Source organism: Anomalospiza imberbis, chromosome 2, assembly GCF_031753505.1.
Source record: "Anomalospiza imberbis isolate Cuckoo-Finch-1a 21T00152 chromosome 2, ASM3175350v1, whole genome shotgun sequence".
NCBI lineage: Eukaryota > Metazoa > Chordata > Aves > Passeriformes > Viduidae > Anomalospiza > Anomalospiza imberbis.
In genome coordinates, this window is record NC_089682.1 from 117,095,197 (window position 1) to 117,114,622 (window position 19,426).

The 19,426-nt window shown below is 43.9% G+C and overlaps 1 protein-coding gene across 2 annotated transcripts in view; it reads right to left on the minus strand.

The window, feature by feature from the left end:
* URB1 (URB1 ribosome biogenesis homolog) overlaps positions 1–19,426 on the minus strand; it is a 44,490-nt gene that overhangs the window by 6,356 nt on the left and 18,708 nt on the right. For both annotated transcript variants that reach the window (XM_068182764.1, XM_068182763.1), the window contains exons 14-31: positions 18,928–19,040; positions 17,963–18,082; positions 15,573–15,689; positions 14,800–14,938; positions 13,837–14,007; positions 12,780–12,976; positions 12,023–12,247; positions 11,302–11,481; positions 9,810–10,671; positions 8,725–8,926; positions 8,357–8,534; positions 7,209–7,267; positions 6,871–7,064; positions 5,067–5,177; positions 4,915–4,978; positions 3,964–4,135; positions 3,335–3,437; positions 335–495 (exon numbers count right to left, since the gene is read on the minus strand). In XM_068182764.1, coding sequence (XP_068038865.1) covers positions 335–495; positions 3,335–3,437; positions 3,964–4,135; positions 4,915–4,978; positions 5,067–5,177; positions 6,871–7,064; positions 7,209–7,267; positions 8,357–8,534; positions 8,725–8,926; positions 9,810–10,671; positions 11,302–11,481; positions 12,023–12,247; positions 12,780–12,976; positions 13,837–14,007; positions 14,800–14,938; positions 15,573–15,689; positions 17,963–18,082; positions 18,928–19,040 — 3,368 coding nt within the window. The remainder of the gene's footprint in view (positions 1–334; positions 496–3,334; positions 3,438–3,963; positions 4,136–4,914; positions 4,979–5,066; positions 5,178–6,870; positions 7,065–7,208; positions 7,268–8,356; positions 8,535–8,724; positions 8,927–9,809; positions 10,672–11,301; positions 11,482–12,022; positions 12,248–12,779; positions 12,977–13,836; positions 14,008–14,799; positions 14,939–15,572; positions 15,690–17,962; positions 18,083–18,927; positions 19,041–19,426) is intronic.

A 19,426-nucleotide genomic window follows, 5' to 3' on the forward strand; every position in this document is an offset into this window, starting at 1 on the left:
CCTGAAGTACAGCCCAAATGAACACAACAGGAGCATGAAGACATCAATCAGCTTCCAGGACATTTCATGGGCCATACAGATCAAGTATCAATTCCATCAGGATTTCCATTCCTACATACAAAGTTCCCAAGAATTTCTAAAACATATTTTCCCCTTTCCATTAGTTATAACAGGAGGAAACACAAAGCAGTAGAGGAGAAACAATGGGAGAGTGGATAAAAAGCTTCTTTTCACTGTCTCACTACATGCATGTAAGGTGGATGAGCAAGGCAACATCTCTCCCACACACGTCCATGACCTACAAGGTCTCAATGCCAAACTGGCTGTGGCTTACCTGGCTCTTCTCTCGAAAGCGTGCCCCTTCCAGATGGGAGCGGAAGGAAGCCAGGACAAAATACGCAGCCGCTCTCATGTTGGAGTCGTAGCTGCTCAGGGCAGCCACTGTGAGACCCAGGGCATTGACTTCCACAAACTTGTGACATGCCACCACAAACTCTGTGAGGGGATGGGGGAAGAGAAACAGAAAGCACCCGGTACGTTAGCACTGACATGTCCCAGTGTGTATAACAGCACTAGAATCCTTAACATTTCTGGTCATGAGCACCCATTTCTGGCTCTAGCCCCAAAAATTATGACCTCAGTGCACAAAGGCTCCTCCAGCTGATAAAGGGCTTCAGCAATTCACTCTGAACAGGAATCCTTTACCTGAGCTGAAATTCATGGGGCTGTTCTCATTTATGTGAGACAGAGATGATCCTGCCCACCAGGCCACGTAAAGTTAGGGGTAAATTCTGTAAACACATCTTTGTGTCTTACTGTTTCAAGGAAGTTGAGTACAAAGAACAAGAAGAGGGAAAATTCATCTCTCCAGAGCATTACAGGGTGCCTGAAAGACCAGCACTAAAAAGCTCCTGTAACAGAAAGGATGGGAGAATAACACAAATAGCCCATAAGCCACAGCAATTGTCCCTGTGCAGGCACAAGTGACTCTTGTGGTAAGGCCTGCTCTGAGCCAAGTACTCAGCTGTACCCCTGAGCCCTTCTAGGTAAAACAAAATCCAGCAGTGACCAGAAATCAGCCCAAGAGAAATCAGGAAACACACCCTTCAATGGTAGCATTTAGCTTTCACAGCATTTTGTCATCAGGATTTGGAGTTTCTCCTTTAAGGGCTTGTGTTCTGTGTGTTTTGAAGGGTTGCTGCCATTTCCACTCACTAATGGCTAGAAAGGATTTGGTGTGAACCTTCCACCTTACCTCCAGGAATGGAGCACAATGGCACCTCAGTGGTATTTTACCAGCTACAAATGTACCACAAGTTTAGCAATAATATTCATGTATTGTCTCGTCATTCACACTGAAGGTCAAAAGGAAGTTTCTAGAAACAAAATGTTCCTACTTAAGAAGGGGCTGCAATCTTACTGCCAAGTACCTAAGTTTGGTCCACTGATTTCCTCCCCTATCACTGCCCACACAGACTAGTGTGTGTGTAAATATGTACATATATGTACATGTGTGTGTATATGTATGTATGTATGTATAAAACGATGTTTAAAAAAACACAGATTATTTCTGTCCCTGTACCAGCACCTGGGCTATTTCTCTCATCTTTTTCTCAACTGCTAGGACTACTAAAACTCAATTTTATGCCTGGCAGTTTCTTACTGCCAGCTCTGCTGGTTATGGGCCAAGTAAAGCAGGGTCTTCACTTCCCCACCAGCCACTGCCATTTGTCCCAGGGCCACCACTCTGCTCTCCTTCAGGCTGCAGCTCTGGGGAACTGCTGATGCACAGTAACCATTCACACTGTGGCACAGTGCTACAGAATGAAATCCAAGGTTCTCACTTCAGCAGTCCACAGGAAGATTTATTTGGAAAACTTTCCTTCACTGAAAACATGCAGTGGTAATATTTTCCATCCTGCTGCCCCTGGAGAATGTGTTCAATAACTGATATAAAATAACAAGCTCTTATTAGAAAAGCACCCCAATTTAATTCTATGTCTGACATACAGCTTATTTAAAGGCCCTTGAGAACCAGGATGGAAAAGCTTTCCATAAGATGCTTATCAGAGCTAAAGATAGACAGAACTTGCTATCTGCCCAACCCCAGACTTACTTTTTCCTCAGCAAGCACTAAACACTGTGCAAGAAGTCCATGTTTATGTATTCTGATGGCACTGTGCAGGCAGGACAAAGAGCAAATAAAGAACTGGGAATTCCAAGAGCAGCTGACATGGTTTACAAGCACCATGGGACTGAGACTCATAAATCATTTGGGCCCTCTTAGGACACAGACTCTCACTCTGTGTGGAGACGCTAAGAGGGCTATTTTCTCCTCTCCAGGTTCAGATCCAGGACAGCCACTGTGTTTACCGCTCCACAAGAACATAACATAGAGCAATTCCCTCAGCCTTGGTGCTTCCCACATCAGCAGCCACCGACTAGCTGCAGTGCTGCTGGGGCTGCCACAGACACCAAATCCCTTCCTCCACGGGGTGAGTGGTGCTGGCAGAGTGTCCTTTCTCCAGCTATCAACACTATGTTCCAAAGAACCAGCTGTCCATGCTCTTCCTCCCTGTGCACCTCAAAGGCCCAGCAATAACTGGATTGTCTAAGATCCCTCCAACTGCAAAATGCCTCATAGCTCTGGTACCTTTTCTCCTCAGAGGACTTAAAGACGGTTCTTTTCCTGCTGCCAGGATTACACAGAGCACTTCAAACCATAGCTAAGGACACGCTAAGCACACCCAAACAGGTGCTGTACTTGCAGGGGTCTGGGTGAACAAAGGACTGTGAGTGTGATTTCACTGACAGACACTAACAGCTTGCCAATTGCTTCTAACATCATTGCTGTGGAAAGCCAAATCTAGCTGTAACTACAAAGTGCTTAACCATAACCAACACAGGGAGAGAGCTGGTTAGGAAATCCCATAGGCTTCTTGTCTCCCTTTGACCTCTGAGGGCTCTCTCCAGGGACAGTGTGTCCGTGGAGCACAGCAGGGATGTGCACGTGCAAAGCCCAGTCATGTCAGACAAGAAACTTGCTGACAGTTCAGAGCACCAGCATATTTGTGAAACACACTGGCCTCATGCCCATCTGTCTGGTGGAAAATGAGTTGGCTGAAGTTTCCCTGTTCTATAACTATAGCCTGTAACAGGCCAGATCTCCAGCCAGTTCAGTCACAGCCCTCACAGTAGTTTGTTTCTTCCTTCTAAAGTCAGGCACAAATTCCTTGCAGTATTAGCTCTTGGATCAGGGCTAACAGCGCTCCAGGTGCAGCTCCTGCAGCAGACCAACCTGACACTGAATACCAAAGAGAAACACTCACTTTACCTGGTCTGGTCAGTTCACTGAAGAGCTGAAGTAGAAAACAAGGATCATAGAAGTCATCAAGGCTCTTCACTGTTTCATCTTTATATAGCGACTCTTCTATCCCCTGAAACCAAATCCAAACCAGTATTTGTAAGGAACAACACCAATTTCAAGCTTGGTTTCAAACTTCCACAACCACCTCATTCCCATTATAAACCACTTGATACTACACCTTGTAAAATGCAATGCAACACAGGGTGAGACATGCTTGTGTTTAAACCCAGCTTTCACTATGAGAGTATATCCACAACTATTTCCCTGACCAGCATCAACAGCTACAGAAGCAATCCAGCAAACTGTAAGAAAGGCTGGAGAGTCCATTGCCAGTGGATCCGCGGGCTGTCCAATCCTGGTCTCACATACATGACAACCTCTGCAATGCACTGTCACCCCTGCTGACAAGATGTGGCCCGTATCTTGCAATTAATTTGAAAAGTGCTCTTGAAGAACACATTTCTCCTATGAATGGAAATTACTCTTCTGATGGAAACAAACTGCTGTGTATTACACGGCTGCAAGACATGAATGGCTCAAGAGTCTTCCTGCATATCCAAAGAAGGGTAACCATGGATAGGCTGAACCAAAAGCACCTGTGATGGCAGCAGCCGGCGATGCTGAGGGAACGACAGAATCGTCTTCATCATCTTCTCTCGATCCAGCAGACACAGAATCTCCTCCATGCTTGGCTGCTGCCACAAGGACTTCCCCAGACTCTTGCAAGTCTTGTGATGCTCCACAGCGGCTGGACCCCACAGCAGGATCCTTAAACATTTTTAAAGGCAAACACATTAGGCAACAGAGCCAAAAGCAGTTACAGGGGAGATTAATTAGAACCAAAATTTTGTCTTCACTTGTAGTTAGTACCCTGTGGGACTTGAAACTGTAACTTGTTTCCCTGGCAACACCTTTTCCATCCGTCCCAAAGCTTTCAAATTTAGTCTAAGTGTGTCTCACTCGTTCTGCCTTCCCTGTCCATCCAAGTCAGAACGTACCCACTCAGAGGCACCTATGGATTTAAGCTGTAAGTGCAGGTAAGAATGACAGCAGCTGCATGAAGGGACGGCAATCCAGACCTGCTTCAGCTGCCTGAGCCAGTGCTCTTGCACTGCTGGAGGTATTTCTGCTCCTGCCTCCAAGACAGCAAAGAGCATGCGAGGAAGGCAGACCAAACCACAGTTGTTGGCAACAGACTCTCCTGTGGAGTGCTTGGGCACAGGAAAGGGAAAAGTCCACTAGTGACTTACGTTTAGGCTCCCATCTGTGAGAAGACCCCTATAGTGAGTCCTAATTATGGAGAGTGAGTGACTCTAGAAATTAGACATTCCCTCATCTAACCCACAGACACACAGAAGTCTGGGCAACATAAGAGAATTACAATAAGAATAGCAAATATATAGGAAAAGTGTTTCCAAAAGCAACATTCATCTTTAGGTTTCACCTTGTTCACGGTCTCCTTAATTTCAAAATGAGACCCTGGAATAATACCAGTTGTGAGACCACCTGTGTGCAGTTTGCCCAACCAAGTAAGGTGTTCAGCTTACCTGGAGTTTATAAGACTTTGATTATTCTTCTCATACAACTGAAGCAACAGCAGTATCTTCTGATCTAAAACCCAAGATTGAACCCAAAGTTAGTGACCTGCGGACACAAGAAGAAGATGCAGAAGGAAGTGCCTTTCCAGGCTGACACTCACCCACGGTGCTCAGCGTGGCCGCATAGGCTCCCAGCAGCACTGGGAGGTGACTGCTCTCACATAGAGAGGGGCTGAGCTGCACAGCTGTCAGCAGGATGTCCACCAGCGCCTCTGGAACAAGCACAGCTTGAGCTCTGCGGCTCTCAGTCACACAGAGCACAAAGTAACACCCCAAGACCCACTCCAAATGGATGCACACACAGCACTGGACATTTTACATCAGCATCTATCTCTAGAGATACCACAGACCATATCCCCAGTACACTAAAGGGTGATTTTGATGCATTTAATTCAAGGGAACATCTCAAAACATCTCCCAAGCTGAACACAGAAGTCACTCAGCCAGGTGAGGTCCCCAGGGTGGAACACACGACTCTGCAGAAGCATTCCATGCGTACACACCCGCTCTCTGGTTAAAGAAGAGTGCTGTACCCTATCCTTCACTCCTTACTCCCACAGGAGGGCATCTGGAATGACCTCAGGAGTTGCACAGAGAAAGGCAGACATCCCAGCAACCTCCCCAAGGACTCCAGAATTCACAGCAAAACACTTCTAAAGTCTGCACCCCAGCTGCAGTAAATATCAAAATGCACTGTGCATTCCAGCAGGGCTCAGCACTGCAAGTAGTTTGTGAGCCACAGGAACTCTGTCCTGTGGGGTACAAAAATTATCCACCTTTGCTCTGTAACTAACTGAGAAGCAGAAAGTGCAAGTGATTGAGTTCCTCAAAAACAAAGAGGCTGTCTGTAGCACACTCAAGACTCGACTCCAGATTTCTCTACTCCCAGTATCTGAAAAGGCCTGGGCTTTGACCCTAGTTATGTGCAGGAATATGAAATGCATGTCAAAGCTGAAGAGCTCCCAAAGTACCAGCCTGAGTGAATGCACTCCTGACACCAAGCTTCTGGACTACTGCAGCTGGCCTCAAAGCATCCATCCTGCTCATCTACAGAAATACACTCTAAAGGTAAGACATACACACAGCAAGCAGCAAAATCTATTCCTTATTTTTAATTTCACTAAACAGGAGCTTTTTTTCTCTTTTCAGGTGTTTTAAAACTTGAAAGCTTGTTTACATGTTCCTCATCAATAAACAAAAAAAATTGTTATCAACATGCTGCCCTGAAAATTTTCCCTCCTTTTCTTACACAGCTCCTTCAATCACTGAATCTCAAACCCCTGTACAGTGGAGAAAAGCTGAAGTCTATGTAGATTAAATGTGGTTCAAGGTCAGGTAGGATTTCAGCTGCCAATGAAGAAGAAACAAAGCCAATCCTACACACGAATTAGCATCCAATTTATATTCCTCTGGAAGGATATTCCTCATGAAAGGGTGCAATATGAAATACATTTAATTTAAATTGCCATTTTTGATAAAACTTGCAAAATCAACTTTAAATCTCCTATATCAACTAATTTTAAAACAGATTTAAACATCACAGGACCTATGTGCACTTTGGTGATCTTACACTAACTGCCTCACAGAAACCAAAAGAATATATCCAAGACTTCAACTGGGTTAAAAATACCAGAATAATAAACAAACAAACAAAAACCCAAACCAAAATAAAAACCCAATCTCACTTTTCCAGTAGTTTTAAAAACAGAAGTGTTTAAAACCAGCTTAAATGAATGTAACATCTGGATCCAAGCAGAGGTACAATTTAAATGCCAATATTCTGGAACTGTTAATACTCTGGCAAGTATTTACATTGGGTGGGTGTGTTACTGGATGGAGAGAATATAATGCAAGAAAGACAAGATCAACTGTATTTAGTATGGGAAGATGATGATTAAAAAATACCTCTTGTCTGGATGTTCATGCCATCTTCTTCTCTTGACCTCAGGATGGCCGACAAAAACAGAGAGTGCTGTGTGACCATCATGTGAAGTTTGGAGAGCTTGACTAAGCTCTGACTAAGTGAGGATTCTTTCTTGTATAGTAGCTGGATGGCAATGTTCAGGACCTTCAGAAATGCTTCATCTCTGTAACGGTACCTTGGGGAGAAGGATCACAGAGAAGTCAGATCGTAACCAAAACCAAGGAAACCTGCTTGAAACTAGAAGTTGTTTAAGAAATGAGAACTTGGCAAAGAAAATGAACTTAGTAAAACCAAACCAAATTAAAGTGAAAACACTTACTTGAGCCCTGTCTTCACAAGGTTGTACCAGTCATCTGGGTCCACTTCTTCAACCACACACTGTGTGCAGCAAGTAAAAACAGATGTTGGTTTACATTTGGCACACGGAGCTTCTACAGCAATTTTTGTTCAAGGGACACACCATGAACACGCAAGCCAAACACTCATGTGGGATGATCAGAAGGTAACAGGGAGAAAAGCTCTTGGATACAACAATCCTAATTCCTGGTTCAAAGGAAACTTGTTGGTCTGGGAGCAGGGGTTATATGGAATTAAAAAGCAAGCTGGGCTGTAGGTTCCAAAAACCCAGTGACTCAAAACTCTTCGAACTCTTGAAGTGTGAAAGGAATCACAACTTGACAAGTCAAAGCAAGAGACGGGTACCAGGTTTTTGTGAGGTTTAGCTAACCAAGCTTTGCACGTGGCACACGGGGTGGCTGGGGCAGGTGGTCCTTACAACTAATGTGCCCTGAGGAGCTGGGAACCACAACAACCCAGTCAGTCTGGAGAAGACTGACAGCTGCACATCCCAGCAGTCCTGGGAATGCAGGTGCCAACCTCGCCAGGCTGGAAACACCCTCAGGATGGGATGGACACTGTGAGGTGGCCCCAGGTCCTACAAGGGAGTCTCAACAAAAGGCATGAGAGGGCAAAGGCATTCACTGCTCAGAGACCTTCAATGTTATGCGTCACAGGGATCCATGTTCACTGAACTCAAACCAAGGGAACAGTACAGAGGGGGTGACCAAGTAGTGTTCTTCAGGATCAAAGTCTGGATTTCTATTTCTGATCAACCAGATTTTTACCCCAGACTTCAGATTGTATGGCAGGTGGGTCTTGGCAGAAGTATCTCTGTGACCTTCTTTTAATTTAAAAAAAAAAATTCCACTGGTAACCTTTGATTTCTTACTCCTAAATACCTCAAACTCCTATCTTCAAAGGGGATTCTTACCAGAAAGCCATCATCAAGAACATAAAACTGCTTCATATAAAGGATTATCAGGACTCTGAAAAAGCTATTAAAAGTGCATGGAAACCAGAATCCATGAAACAGGAAATCAAGCCCAATCTGTATTTACAAAATCTACAACTGCCCAATCACACATATGCATACAGTCCCACTGTGGCAAAGCAGATAAGAAGTCTCACCAATAATTCCTCTAGCCTCAGCAGCATGGACCTCTCCACTTCTTGCTTGTTTTCATCTTTACTGCTGCTGTACATGGCAACTAACCCCTTTATGCAGGCTGACAAGAGATGTCTCCTCCAGGAATGCAGCTCCTCTGAGTTTTTCAACACTGCGGATATGGCATCTGCCACAGCCCAGCTGCAGAGAGATAGTTGTTGATTTTTTAATTAATATTTTAACTTGGTTTTGTATATGTTAAAGATGTCTTGCTGCCGAAGTGCAAAGCAACAGATTCTCTGAGGAGAGGATGCTGTTACTGCTCCCATTCCTACCACAGCGCTTCCCAGGACAAACTGAGCCCTGGGGGAGGCACACACACACTGCCCACCTCTCTTCATTCCCTGCTCTCTCCAGTGCAGCAGGAAGGCAGCCCATTAGGTTGTGCAGCCCTTTGCTTTCTGAAGGTGGCAGCAACTTTGAAAGTATTTGCAGTTTCACAGTGGCCTCATGCGATGCTCCGGCGTCCTGAATCCCAGCACAGAGCTCCTTCCACAGGGCCTTCCTCAGGACACGTGTGACAGCTGAGACAACTGTTGGGAGAGCAGAAGGCACAGGTTCCACTACCTGCAGCTGTTAAACAACAACATGCTAATCCCAAATCACTTTTTAATCCAGGCCCAGATGACTCAGTTTCTAGGAAATGATGCTACAGCAGCTGCTAATCTGTTACAGAGAAGTGCTACACAGAGGCTTATTTCTTTACCCATCCTCTACTTGCCAGGGTGCTGACAAAGGTCTTATCACTGCTTGACCTTGTAGGTAGAGCTATAAGGTAGAGCCCCAGTCAGCCTGTTTCCTTTGCTAGTGACATTTCTGGGCAATAAGAGAAATGAAATTAAAGTGATCCTGTTCTACCCAGTTGAATCCTAACTCATCGTTTTGCTGGTAGAGATTTAACACGCTTGTCCAAGGATGTAACACTGCTGTGGGTTTGGAAAGTTCTGGACTGCCAGCTCAGGAGGGCATTACTGTAGCCAGCCCACAGATGGAGATTAGAATTTTAGAATAAATTTTTGGACTCTTTAAAAGTCAAAGCTCAGGCTCTGCAAAAACCATCTGGCCCTGGCATTGCACACTCCAGACTCTTCTATCCTTGCCTGAGCAGAACGTTTTACCTCCTGTACTAAACCAAGAGAAGCACAATGACAGATTTTCACATGCACTAAGCATTAAATAAGGGCTTCAAAAGAGAAATCTGGGCAGCAGTAACTGCGAGAGCACTTGGCTTCAGTCTAACAGCCAACCCTCAGAACAGCTCTTCACCTTTAGAGCTGCAGAGGTACTTCCAAGACAGTCATTAGAGGTCAGACATCTAAGTTTTATCACCTTTATCTACTCTGTAAATATTCCAGCAGAACCTGAACAGGGAATCTGGCCTCCTGAATCACAAGCAGGGCTCAGCAGTGCCTTTACCTGTGGAAGGTCGGCTGAAACCATACTGGTCTCTGCATTGCAAATACACATTAATGAGTGGAAGAAAGCTCGCCATGTGTTTCCTGAGGTACTTCCCAGTGGCACTGCTCAGACACCAGAGCTCAAACTGCAGCAGGTGAGTCCTGGAGTGCTGGATCAGCACGCCCACAATGGCCAGGGAGGTGTGTGAACACTGGGCAAGGCAGTGAGCCTGAACCTCGACACCAACGGCGAGAGCAAGGACTGGCTCGCTTTGGAGAGACTGAAGGAAAACTTCCTCCAAATCCTTGCTGGCCGATGCTGACATCAATAGCCCCAAAGCTTTAATGTGCTCTGTGGATAGCAGAAATTCTCCTTGCTGGGGATGCCTTTGGTAGCTGTCTGTAAGGAGCTGCAACAAAATTTGTCCATAGAAGTTTAACTGTTTCCCTTTTTTAGGGGATTTTTCAGATTTCTGATCAGTCAAGCTCATCTCAGGAAGTTGCAGCATGGTTATAGTGATCTCCTTCAACTGAGCTGCAGTCATGTACATGTGCAGCTCCTCCAGAGCCTGCAGCTGGTGAGACTTCCTGGGACAGACCTGGCTTCTGCCCTTCCCCACAGTCTGCAGCTCTTGCAGGACACTTTTTGTGATAACTTCGAAATACTTGGCCAACACGTGTCTGTGATCCGTTGTGATACTCTGCACAATGGGGGCACCTGTTTTCAGCAGCTGGAGCACCCCGGAATTGAGGTGAGCTGACAGGAGCTTCACAGTGACAGGGTTCAAACCAGGCTGAGGAATAGAGTGCAGTTCCAAGGCCAGGAACCAGCTCTCCAGCGTAGGATGTCTGAAAATCAAGGTGAGTGTATCCTCCAGTGTCTGTAACAAAGAGAGGAACAGTATCAATGAATGGATAATCACAGGGCAGGGTAAAAAAAACCTGATTCATCTGCCTATTTTCCACAGCTTGTCAATTACAATTATTGAACATGAAATTGTCTACTAGCTGGCCAGAGGATAAAAAATATTAATGAATTACAAGCACATAAATATCATTCTCCCAACATTTATGCTGTTATACTGAACATTCTAAATATGTCTAAGCTCATCTTCTGAGGAAAACTGAATATGAATATTCTAGGGTTCACCAACATTCTAATCTCCACAAATTCACAGAACAGATGAAAGAGGGGGAAAAATTCACTCCTCAAGTACGTAAGTTTCACAACAAGACTTTACACAGGGCTGAGGGAATACATTTTTTCTGCAAAGGTGATCTCTTTCAGGACCCCTCCTGACTGTGTTCCAGCTGAGGGGTGAGACTGCAGGTGATGCAGCTGGGTCACATCTCCAGACAGCAGTTTTGCAACTGCTGGACCACATGTTCTATGTTCCTAAATTCTCCTCCAAGACCTTAAAAGCACCTCTCTGTTCAGCAAAACTAATCCCTAGAGAATCAGTCAAATCAAAGTTTACTAATAGGTGCCTCTGTATTAAAGGATTTGGTACCTTGTCATTTGAAGACACTTCTGTCATCAGAGACTCCTCATCCATAAAGAGATCCGACTCAGCCTGATGCTTTTCCTGCTTCTGTTGATGATCCAGCTTTATTTGATTGCCCCGGCACAACAAGATGCTCAGAATGTCCACATAGAGGTCAATGAGTTGAGGACCCAAAGTTTTACCAACCTATGAAAATAAAGGCATCTTGGAAGTGAAGAAAAGAGGAGAATGGGAGCAGAAGGGTAATTATCCAACAGGAATAGGAGTTAAATAAGAACTACTTAGATTACAACCTCTTCCTGGGGAAGGAACCACTTCCCTATGTAGAAACCTGATTCTAAGAGAAGTCTCAGGTTGCCAAATAAATACTGGTAGTTTTTCATTTATACTGTGACATTTGGAGTTACACAGGCCAGTGGATTTTACTCTCTGGAAAGGCTTCTCAGGGAGATCCAAGAGTTGGATTAAAATCTTGAGTTTATTTGCACTCACACTGATCAGAAAGGTAACCCATGCAAAGTAAATCCAACACTCTTCAATAATCAGGACAACTGACGTTTTGTTTACAAATTAGGTGCAGTTTTATATGGTGCTGTGTAACCTCAGAGCCAAGTAAGAAAAAAGAGCTACAGAACTGGAACCTAAGTTTTACCAGGCAAGTGATATCTACCTTCTACCATAAAATAAACCAAACATAACCACAATATTATTACAATATTGCTCTTACACTGCTGAAGTTCTCCACTGTGGATTTCAGGTACAGCAGCACGTGCTTTACTCCCAACAAAAGCTGGTCAGGTGGGAGCCAGGAAGCCAAGTCTCTCAATTTTGTCTGAACTCCATCTTCCAGTAAGGTACTGCTTCCTCTCTCATAGGCTCCCTTCAGCAAAGTGGTAAATACAGAATCCAGGGCCACAGTAGGTTCTTTGCTTACCTCCTTGTGGTTCTTAAACTGTTTAAAGCGAAAAAAAGCATAAGAAAAAACCAGTGATGAGTATGAAACAAAAAGCTCTTCAGCCACTCTTGTTTTGAGATGAGCTCTGAGCTGAAGCTCTAGGAGTACAAGTGTGCAGTCCTGCTAGAACAGAGATGTCCAGCAGTGTCTCCAGGGGAATCTGTAGTGCTCACTGCTGAACTGAGAAAAACTCACCAAACCCAGCCCAGGGGCCTGTGATCCTCCACCCACCCAAGGGGAACTCCAGGCACTGTAAATGGAGGCCACAGCACGCACCAGGCTCTGCTGTGCCTGGTGAGGAGTCTCTGTATGAGCCCTGTGCCCTGGTATCACCTCCCAAACACCACAAAGACCTCTTGTGTCATCAGAGAAAAGCCCTGGAGCAAATGGGTGTCACAACGTGATCAACAAGAAAGGCAGAATTAGCTCAATAAAAATGCTGTTTCTGATGGAAATGTAACCTCTATAAACTGTGAGGTTTTTATAAGAATACTGGCTCAAGAATTCAGTGACTTCAGGTATTCCATACCACAGGTTCCTGGGACTGCTTGGGTATCCAGAGTTTATAGTATCTGTTAAACTGGTAGAGCTGAGGATACTTTGCAACTTTCAGGGACTCAAGATCTTTGTCATAGAGCTGGAACATCAAGCAGAGAGCAAGGGGTTCTCTCTGAGAGTGCAGGAGGTCAGTGAAAACAGCAACAAGGTACTCCACGATGTGTGCTCCTAGAAAAGCAAAAATAAACTACTGACATGAGCACAGACACTGGGGCAACCCTCCTTACTTTGGGCGTTGGCAGCAGCCCACAGAGCATCACTAAGAAAAGTACTGAATAAGACCAAAAAGTGTTTGTAGTGACCTAGACAAGTGTTCCTGACCACTGAGGTACCTGAAAAATCCTCCACACATTAGCTCTTGCTGAAGCACATAATCCACCTTCACTGTGCTGTGCTAAACATGCCTGTCTTTTAACAGGAAGAGACCCCTGCCAAGCACCACCTCAGAGAAGAACCGATTTGTACGGGGGGGCACACACCCAGTAAACGTGTACAAGTTAAACAGAATTTTCTTTCAGAACTGGGACTTTCAATTTTAACGCTGTGATTTCAACGCTTTCCTCAAGGAGGTGGTAGAACTTTGCAGTATTTGCCCCTAGAGCTTAATTTCTGAAGTTTTCTTGGAAAATGCATCCATTTCCTACTGAACAATGCAGTCCTCTCTCCCTGATCTCGGGAGGAGCTGCCTACAGGCATGGAAGCCACCCTCCTCTCCTGATCTCCACACTCTGTCCTTAAAACACTGTGTTACTGAAGCCAACGACTTCCAGACCAAGACTGTCCATGCAGGAACAGTGTCTCTTCCCTTTAGGGTCAGGGAAAAAGGGCAGAAGCACCTACAGAGTCTCAGTGCCTCTCTTGAGCATGAAACACCATGAATCTGCACCTCCTTCTGCTTGCAGGGAAGATAATAAAACGTCTCAAGGCAAAAAATGATAAATGGTAAAAAATTATTAAAAATGGGTAAAAATGATGCCACTTTCACTCCACTGGTAGAAATGACACATAAAACCAAAAAAAATCTGTACCTGTTCCATTTTCAGACTGAAGCAACAGTATATTCCTGGCTTCTAATGCAGCAGGAACAACAGCACTGAAGGGAAATGTTTGGATAACCATGTCTTCATTTAAAGAGAACCCAATTTCTTCATCTAAGCCATCACTGCCCTCAATCAGAACATCCACCATATCCAAGACATCTAGTAAGTGAAGGAAAAAAATGTAAGCAGAGGATCCAGATTAACTGGAAAAACAACAGAGGTAGAATGCAACATTCCAGGAACACAAGGTATCTTTTTAGTTCCTAAAAAAAACCAACAACAACAACAATCACAAAAAAACACCACCAAACCCACAAACCAACCAACCAACCAAACAAACAAACCCCCCCCCAAAAAAAAAACTGCCAACCAAAAAAAAATCCCACATTTGTCAGAAAATACAGTGTTAAGTGCAACACAAAAATCACAGCTGTTCTTCACTCTGCCTTTCAATGCTGCTGTCCAGCACAGGTCGCCCAGAGAAGCTGTGGCTGCCCCTGGATCCCTGGAAGTATCTAAAGCCAGGCTGGATGGGGCCTGGAGCATCCTGGGCTACTGGAAAGTGTCCCTGACCATGGCATGGGCTGGAACTGGATGAGCTTTAAAAAAAGGTGCCTTCCCATCCAAACCTTTCTGGGATTCCATGATTCTATGAACAGCTCCAGGCAGAAGGACTAAATTTCCATTTTAGTTTGAAAATGCTGCTGCAAGAGCATGAAGAGAGATTTCAAATACTGTTAAAAGTGGCACAACCACATCAAAAATTACATTTGAGGGTAATGTAGTAACTTGGCAATTTTGACTTCTAATACCAAGTACACATGGAGGGCTGAATCCTGGAGGTCCTTACATAACAGGAATTCTATAGTTATCCATCCCCAGTTTGCTGCTTAGGGCTAGAAAACATAGCCCCGGGTTATGGAATTCTGTTGTTGAGGGGTTATCACATACCATCAATATGAGAGACGGGGATGCTGATGTTATCAGAGTCCTGTTTAAACATAGCAACCTGGAGCATGCTGGCTTCCTGAACCAGGTCTGCTGCCTTGTCTGTGTAGGGATAGGGCTTTGTCATCAGCTTCAGCAGGATCTGCCAGCAAAGGTGGAGAGAAAAGTAAGTGCACTGGCTGCCAAGTGTAGGGGAACCATGTGTTGCTAAGAAAGACCATGTGCTAAAAGTGGTTGGAAGCTGGGCGGGTTTTAGGAGGACAACTTCCATAGGATTCTGTCTATGGTTCCTGCTCTACAGGGGACACTGATGGAAAAAATAGAAGTCCACTGCAATTTGGCATCTAGATTGCTACCAGAGACTGAGTCTCTGGGGAGACTGCACTGGAAATTAAGCACTGGGCATTCAGCATCCTGAAGAGTAAACAGGAAGCGCCAACTTTCCTTGTAAAAGATCACAATTTACTGAGATCTGATAATTTTGGCACCTAAAGAGGAGATAAAAGCTATCCACACATACAACACTCTACCTTTATACCAACAATGCTGTAATAACAACTGATTTTTTTGGATTTAATATTCCTACAAATCATTTCGCTGCCCCTCCCATTGAAGACAAGAACGAAGCCACCTCTGTATAAAGAATCCCAAAGAATGCTTTTCTCAAAATTCATTCACTGGTCTTTGACAGGTTTCTCAACGACAGCAATAAAATCTCTGGTTTCCACTGACACTATTCTTCGCATTGTTTATCTAGCTAATTTGAACACTGTTACCCTTTCCAAAAACTGAATCACTGCTTCCTTTTGGTCTTCTTTTGTATTATCCAAGTGTTCCAGCCAAACTGAAAGTTCCTTCCATGTGTACTCAAACACTCCACTGTCACGTAAAACCTGTCCAGGAAACAAAGGGGAAGGTGTGTAAGTAAACCTCAAAACACCTAAAATACAAAACCCCAAGAGGTACAGATCTTTTCGTATAGTAACTTCATGATTCCTTCTTTTGGGAAAGAAAAGAAGAAGAGTTGGTTGATGAAAAGAAGTATCTGTCACTCTCCTCACTCCCTCAGTTCAAGAGGCCTTATTCCCAGTCACTAGGGGGACTTCAACTGCATAGTGGACAATAAAAATCTTACTTCTATAATTTCTGGAAAGCAGGTTATACTGCTTTCAGAGGGTTGTACATCTTTATATCATCACAGGCAGAAAAATAAAAGTGCCTTAAAAATAGCCTGTAGGGGAGATTTTAAAAACTGTTGATCTAACGTAAAGGAAAATCACTGCTAAATTAAACCTAAATCAGGCTACTTGTACATAAAACAATTAGGCAGATGGATAAACAGTCAGGTGAATGAGCAGTGGGTTGTGACCACAGCAAGGTCCAGAGAGAAGTGCAAGTTGCAGGGGATGGTGAGGTAGACCTAGATATAACACAACCAAGAGACAGGTTTTGACATATCTGGAAATTTTCCCCACTTTCCTGCTCTCTAAATTCAGGCCCTGACCTCAGGCACCTAAACTAGCAACTTGGTGACCCTGTGCTCCAGCTCTACAAGCAAGAAAGGAGGAGGGAGAAGAGAAGAGGAAGAATCAAAGTGACACCATGGTTAAACTCCCAGCCCCTAACTGTCAACAAGAGGAAACCTTGCCCAGTTTCCTGACTCAGGCACCCACATTAAACGACTGCAATTACACAGGATGAATCTGTGTCTTTGCTCCTTTCCACACACAAAATAAAAGGAAGCTATCACAGCTCATTTGTTCTACATTTACTCTGTGTACAACACCAGCAACTCTAAAAATAACTGCTGCTTACATGAATCTGACAGAGTAATTCATTTAAATAAAGAAAAAAAATGAAGGAAAAAGGATTAATTTTAATATAATTGACTATTTTTGGCAGAGTCTTGAAATAGAAATGCACTTGCAGCTCTCACAGAAACAGGCAGGAACAGAATGTGAAATCCAAAAACAAGCCTTCAGTTACATGGCACTGCGTAGAAAAATAAGTCCTTACTATCTATTTTTAGCAGCCTTTCTGCTGACATAACTGCCCTAACTTCCCTGCTCCTGCATTCCCTTCAGAGAAAATGCAATGGACTGAAGTGGAAAGTGGACACAGGAACAAGTAAGGCAGTCCATGCTCCCACTTGGCAAAAGAAATCCAAAACCACCAGAAAAACGGCACATTTTGAGCAGGTTTTGGTTCAGACATTCATGACTGGGGGACCAAGAGAACCTGCCTTTAAACCCTTGCAAGGGTCAAGGGCAACTACACCCCAGTTCAATCACTGTAACTTTGGTCTGGTGGACTGAATATTAAAATGGCACTCACTGATTCGAGCTAAGTGCAAAGATTCAATGCACAAAGCTGGGTACAAATTGGTGTGCCATGAGTACTGCAGGACACTGCATGAAGAGCCCTGTCGAGGGCCAGGACAGCTTCCTGGATTTTCTCTTGGCAGAACAGTTTGGTTAGGGTTGTGCTTATTCCTAATGTAAATCTCTACCCCTACACAGATAACTAAAAGATGTCCTCTTTTAATAAGGTGCTAAAAACAGCCTCTGGTGTCTTGTGGACTTGTAGTTGACCAGTTTTTCTGGAAAGTCAAATAACTAATTTAAATGTACAGACGGGGATTTTAATTGATTTTTAAGACAGAAAGTACTCCTGGCATCAAAGCTTGTATCAGACAGTAACAGAGAGGACTGCTCTGCAGGGCCAGAGCAAACCATCTAAGGCTTATGCTAGGCTGGAGTGCTGAAGTACAGATTAAATAAACAATGATAAAAAATAAAACTCAAAAGTAATCTCTTCTTGATCAATGTCAAGACCTTTGCAGGCACAAACTACATTAATTTATTACAGTGCCAGAATTAATTCAGCCTGGGGGGTGGGGGGCAAACATTAAAGACATTTTCCTTATTCTTTCATCAACTGCTGCAGGGAAGTCAGTTCACAGCATTTATTTCCATAAAATATTTTGTTAATATCAAGTTATCTGAAAGCAAATTCCAACAACAGTCACAAGAAACAGGAAAGGAGACTCTGTTGACAACACAACCATGCAGTAAAGGTGTCTGCTTTAAGAAAAAAAATTACAATCCTGAAATTTCAGACCAGTGGCATATAGTGAATATCCTGATATTTCAATTCAAATGCTTACCTTGATGATTAACTTTTTGGTGGAAATTTTCAGATGAGAATGGGTACTTGTAACAAACATTTTCATCAGTAAATAGAAGACTGATTTTTCACCAGCTATCTTCTCTGACTCAGAGATGTCCTACAAGAAAAATGTATTAAAATTTCTCTGCTACAGCAACACTGTACAAGACTATGTTGCATTGAGACTGATATGTAAGATAAGTATGTTATTTCATAGACCCGCCCAAAAGTCCCAAGGCCAGGAACGAATGGAATCATTTAAACTACTTTGCATTTAATGAGCCAGGATCATTGCACTCATGTGTAAAATGCTTTCCTGGAAAGTGGAAGAAGACAGTAGTAACAGAAACCCCAACTACTACAAGGACCCAACACAAAGCCACCTCCCTCATCAATCATATTTTACTCCCCAGTCATGCCATGTCTATCCCTGTTAAAACACTCCATGGGTGTCTCTGCTTCTCCTCAAAGCCAGGTCCGCTCCTTTCTCCTGACATAACAAGCAAACTCTTGACAGAGCTCTTGTTTTACAAGCCTGCAGTAAAAAAAGAGAGCTGGGGCCTTGATGGCATCCACTAATTATGGGGAGCATTAAAAAATGTTGGAATCCTCCTTGGGAAGGGGTGAGATGGCTCCCATCAGTGTCTCATTTCCCTGGTCTGCAACCTCAGGCTTTCCAGACAAGGGGAAACCAGCACATTGTCACTTGTGCTCCTCTCCAGAGACATGAAGAACTACTGGAACCTTCTCCTGTGTTCACCAGGGAGGCAAAAAATGTTGTCCTTGTAAAAAACCTTTCAGATCAGAAGGGATCTTTCACCACTGCTAAGAATGTAATTCCTGTTGGCTTTACAAAAGGGTCACCTCCTAAAATGACTGGACTAATTTAAAAGTAGGCAATGCCAGATGGAAAGATTTGAAAACAACAGACCAAGGAAACATACATTTGCATCAACCTCTCACCTGTACTTTGAACCAGGCAAATTTATTTGCGGGAAGTTCCAAAGCCACTTTCAGGATATGGTGCTGCAGAAGAGGAGGGACCTCCTCCCGCAGGCCCTTTTCAGTGACTATACCTGAGGTGTGAAAGCAAGAAACCAACTTCAGTTTGGTCCATCTTCTGAAATCTCAGAATACTCATGCTTTAGGGTTTGAAGCACAACTGTGAGACAAGCTGGCAATTCAAAGATCTTCATATCATGGGATCCCCAGACGTACTGCAACTAAGGTTGGCCAGCCCAAGGTGAGAATCCAGCCCTCAGAGGGAGATTCCATCCAAACCACTGGTCATGCATGGGAACATAAAATTTTTTTTATCAGTCTCAGCAACCCTGAAAAGCTGTGACCTACAGGCAGTACAAAGGATGGATAAGCTGGAGAGGAAAACACAGAACTTAAGTCAACAGGAAATCTTAACGCTCACAACCATGACAATATTTGCTCCAGACAATGGAACTTTACA